At 56.4% G+C, this 4,594-nt stretch overlaps 1 protein-coding gene across 1 annotated transcript in view; it reads right to left on the reverse strand.

Annotated features, from left to right (window-relative positions):
• Positions 1-316: 316 nt before the first annotated feature.
• Positions 317-4,594, reverse strand: part of LOC109524738 (protein sidekick-2-like) — an 89,669-nt gene continuing 85,391 nt past the window's right edge. Inside the window, 7 exon segments of the mRNA XM_019884801.1 lie at positions 317-670; positions 1,058-1,187; positions 2,501-2,645; positions 3,384-3,524; positions 3,613-3,777; positions 4,042-4,167; positions 4,239-4,451. Of these exon segments, the coding sequence (XP_019740360.1) occupies positions 317-670; positions 1,058-1,187; positions 2,501-2,645; positions 3,384-3,524; positions 3,613-3,777; positions 4,042-4,167; positions 4,239-4,451 (1,274 nt within the window).

Here is a 4,594-nt window from a genome sequence, read left to right on the forward strand (position 1 = left end):
AATTCCTCTAAATAGCCGTGAAACAATCTGAGACGAGTTCATATGGCGGACACCACGAAAAAGGGGAAGAAGGCAGTGCAGCGGGTCACAGTGACTGTCACCGAGTCTTTGTTTTTTGTCTTTTTCATGGAACAACTCAATCAAGCGCTCTTGTGAACAGGGCATTTCAATTTCGGAGCTTCTGGCGTGACAAATAAAAACCTGGGAACGATTGTCTTTTTCACGAAATGAACATCACGTCGATGATGCGCGGCGGGCAGATGAGGACGACGCCCCCGATGTGGAATATCGAAGCGAAAGAGTCCTTCTCGGGGCGTCAGACAAAAGAGGAGAAGCCCGCGGTGGGCGGCGGGGCGGCGGCGCCGCAGGCCAGGCTGCTGGGGGGCCGGTAGAGGGCGGCGTGCTGGCCGGGAGCTTCCGAGGACAGCAGGGACGGGGTGGGAGTCCGGCTTCCTTTGGGCCTGAACAGGGTGCCCTGGCCCGCCGGCTGCGGCGAGGGGGTGGCGCCCTACAGGGGCTCGGGCTGCGAGTAGCCGTACGCCGGCGGCCGGGACACGCCCTTGGGCTGGCGCCGCCACGAGTTGAAGTAGGTGGGGTCGCTGATGTAGTGGCTGACGAAGGAGTGCGTCTTGGGCCGGCTCTGGTCCATCTCGTACTCGCTGTCGCTGCCCTGCCGAGTCACAAACACCGCACCCGTTTGTGTCCGCGACTTACTTCAAATTGGAGAACCGAGTGGCGGAAAATTGCAGCCAGCCAAACCCTTCGGTGCTCTCATGTCCCCCGCCCGCTACTTCCCGACACCACGAGCACGCGCGAAGGTATTCGAGTTCCTTGTCTATTCTTCGATGTCGCTGCCTTTGCCAAACAGTTTTGTTTGCCTTTATGTACCGTATGATGTACCGCACTCGATTGTTTTGCGAGTTGAATCGAGACAACGTTTTGAAATGAATGAATAATTGCCTTTATTTCATGTGTTTCTAGAATCAGCTCGGTCCCGCCCGCGCGGGACCGAGCTGATTTTTGTGCCGGATGGCCCGCGGGCTTTGTCAGCGCTTACCTGAGAATCTGAGATCTCGGAGGGCTTCTCCGTCAGGCTGCTGCTCTCGGCCGCAATCAGGTCGTTGTATTTGGCGCTCACGTCCTCGTCGGAATAGTGCAGACTTCCGGGGCTGGGCCTCGGCGGCGACCTGGCATAGGAGGCGGGGAAAAGACGGATGACAAAAGCGGACATGGCGCACGGCGTAACGCAAAACGACTCAATGAAATGCTTCCGGAGATGCGCTTTGACAGCAAGCGTGAGAAGCTTTGACACAACAAAGCGGGGCATCTCCTTTTCGCTGAATGAGGATGAGCGGGGCGGGCGGGCGGGCGGACGGAAGGAAGAAAAGACGTCGGGGGAGTCGGATGTGTCAAAGGGAGCGGGCCACGTGCAAATCCTGCCAGCGGGCTTTGAATTCTTGAAACTTTTGGTCTGGCTCCGACCGGCGCCCGGGTCCCTCGCCCCTTTCAGATATCCCGCAGGGATAACGGCCTCGCCCCCGCAGCGGCACCCGTCTCTTGCCGGGGGGCCCGCTCATTAGCCGAGAGCGCGGCGGCGGCGGCGGGCCGCGGCGCTTCAAAGGAGCGCCGCGGCCCGCTTTCATCGCCTCCTTGGTCAAGGACGAGACGCGGCAAACTTTCGTCATCTTCTGGCCGCTTTGCGTCAGCCAGAGACGAGGCTCGGCAAACTGAAGGCTCTTTTCTCTTCAAACGGGGATCGCCGTTCGGCGGGGCCAATGAAAAGGAAGGCGTTTGATTTGAATGAATCCAACGCCTCCTCTTTTTCATTGCCGTCACGTGAAATTGAAATGTTCACTTTGCTCCCCGGACATGTGCTGTGGGCTGATGAGCCGCTCGCAAACGGGTTGCCACACGAAATATTGACGTTTGAGGCACAATGTGAACATTTTCATTTCACTTTTGCTGACAATGTTTGCCTTCAATGCTGCCCCCACGAAAAGAGAGCAATCCAAAAGGTGAGCGCTTCCGCTGAGCTGCTTGGGAAAGCGTGAGGTAGAACATCAAATGCTCACCATCACTGAGCCTAAACCAGTTCCTTCACGAGGATTTTCAAACGGCTCTTATCAACTATTGGAACCTCAACATGACCAAAACTGTCAAAAGTCCAGCGGACCAAGCGCAGAGACGCGCTCGCAGCATTCCGCCATGGAGCCCACCAGCCCACAAATAAAGGTCCCCCGAAGAACCCGAGGAGCACTCTTTGTCCAAAGCTGCGACGGACGGACAAAGAGGACACGGCCAATCTCGTGAATGCTAATCAGCAGCCTTTGTGCTTGCTCCGCTCAAACGCTGAATATCAACGATGGGAGCGGAAGAGGGAGCGGCCGGGCTCCTCGAGGCTCCGTTTGGCCTCTCCGCACCGAGCCAGCGTTGAGAGGAAGACGTCGCGGCGTGTCATTGGGAAAGAAAACAATAGGTTGGAGATGCTGCGGCCACTGACCGTGTGTAGATGCCGTTCTTGCGACAAAAGGAATTTTTGGCCGACAGGCGTCGGTTGTTGAGCTCCAGCGAGGGGAAGCGGCCCTCGTCCAGGCGCACCATCTCTCCATGGCTCAGTGGCAGAGCTGTGCAGTTGGAATGGTTGCCTGGGGGGGACGGGTGAGAGAGAGAGACGGGGAGGGAGTCAGGGTTGGCGGGGTGGAGTAAAAGACACTCTTGGCAAGATTCACATTGCGCCAAAGTCCTGTCAAAAAGAAAAGTAGTGCTTTGGCACAATCTTGCGGCATTCTGATCCCAAAGAACTATGTTGAAGTCAGAGGAGGAGCTTCTTATCCACAGGAGTAAGTCACGTCGAATAGAGTGGCAGCGCTTTGGCGCCGCCCTATGTCACACATCACAAACTAGTCTCGTTTCATGAGTATTATTTGATATTTTTTTACAATTTCGGCAGCAGGGCCTGAGCGTCGTCACACGAACCGCACCTCTAACGCCACCGCTGCGAAAGCGCCGCTCGGTATCTCAACCAAACAAACGAGCGAAAGCTAGCGCAGAGTCTGATGTCGTTCGTTTGAGGGTTGCAAGGTGAGTTCAAAAAGGTCGAAGGTGGGCAGAGTGAGAAGGGAGGCGCCAGGAACTGTTGGGAAAAATGGCCACTTTGCGGGCCGCCAAAGGAAAAAGTTTGGACACCCCTGCTCTAAAGAGCCCTCCCGTGTACTTCCCAACATGGTCCAAACATGCTGTCAGGCCTCCGGCAAAAGAAAGAGCGGGTGAAACGCGGGTTCGCAGTCGCCGCTTTGTTTGCTGAGGAAGGGCTGCCTTCCCACCGATGCGTCGACAACGACAACAAGCCTTTTGACAGCTCAGCACGGGGGACAAATTCCTACCTGCCTCCGTCTTTTTGCTGTAATTTTTACTCTGTCCGCGGATGATGAGGACAAAAACCAGCAGCAGGATGAAGATGAGGCCCACCAGCGCGATGACCACCAGGAACCACCATTCTTCGTAGAAGGGCGACACTTTCTGGGCTGCAAACGGCCAACAACGTCCATTGACGACTGACACGCGGTGCCGGGTGGGTATTGGTTTATTTTTTGGGGGTGTGGGGGCGCTTGCCTGATATGGAGGGCGAGGGCAGGCTGGGCGAACCGTAGCCGTAATCGTTGACGGCGATGATGCGGAAATCGTACGTGACGCCCTCCCGCAGCATTTCGAGGTTGAGCGTGTAGGACGTGACTTCTTTGGGGATGTCTTTGATGAAGATGTCCCACAAGCCTTCATCTGCAACACAACACATGAATCAGAGGCGCCCGCGCTGCGATGGTATTTTTCCTCCCATCGGCAGATATTTTCCTTCGGCTATTCTCGATCTGGGACACCCACAATTGCCGCAAGATGGCAGCAAAAGCAGGACCGCTTTTCCATCGCAAAGCCCGGCGCCATCTTTTGGCACTTTAGTGCTGAGGAACGACGTTGAAGGTTTGACAGCACCTGGACTTCAGGTGCATTTTACAAAAAGTTGTTGTGGGACCACATTTTACTTACCCGACGGTCTCGCTTCGATGACGTATCGCGTGATGGGCGCTCGGCCTTGATCGCCGCTGGTCCAGTGCAGCGTCAGGGCCGAGCCGTAGCGGGAAATAAAGGGTTCTCCTGGAGGACCCGGCGATCCTTGAAGAAGGGTGGGAATGAGCCGAGAAAGTGTCGGAAACTCGGAAAGTGGCCCCGAAAAGGGCTCTTACCTTCTCCGGGCCCCGTGGTGATGTTGGCCTCCACCTCGGGCCCGTAGGTGAGCGTTTTGGCGCGGATGCGGAAGTTGTAGGTGACGCCGTCGGCCAGGTCCTTGATCTTCATCCACAGGGGGGCGCCGCCTTTCACGTCCACCGTCACCATCTTACTGACACCTGGAGCGCGAGCAGAGGAGTCGGCACAGAAGAGACTCTCCGTGTCGCATTCTGCTCGAAATCCGGGACCGACGCCCCGTCTTGCCACGACATTGGACTCCGGTGGGGCCAAACGGAGTGCGACTTTGCGCTCTCATTTCTTTGAGCGTACCGTAGCTTGTCACCAGCGCAAAAAAAAAAAAAAAAAAAAAAAA

This window comes from Hippocampus comes, unplaced genomic scaffold, assembly GCF_001891065.2.
Source record: "Hippocampus comes isolate QL1 unplaced genomic scaffold, H_comes_QL1_v1.1 scaffold46, whole genome shotgun sequence".
Classification (NCBI taxonomy): Eukaryota; Metazoa; Chordata; class Actinopteri; order Syngnathiformes; family Syngnathidae; genus Hippocampus; species Hippocampus comes.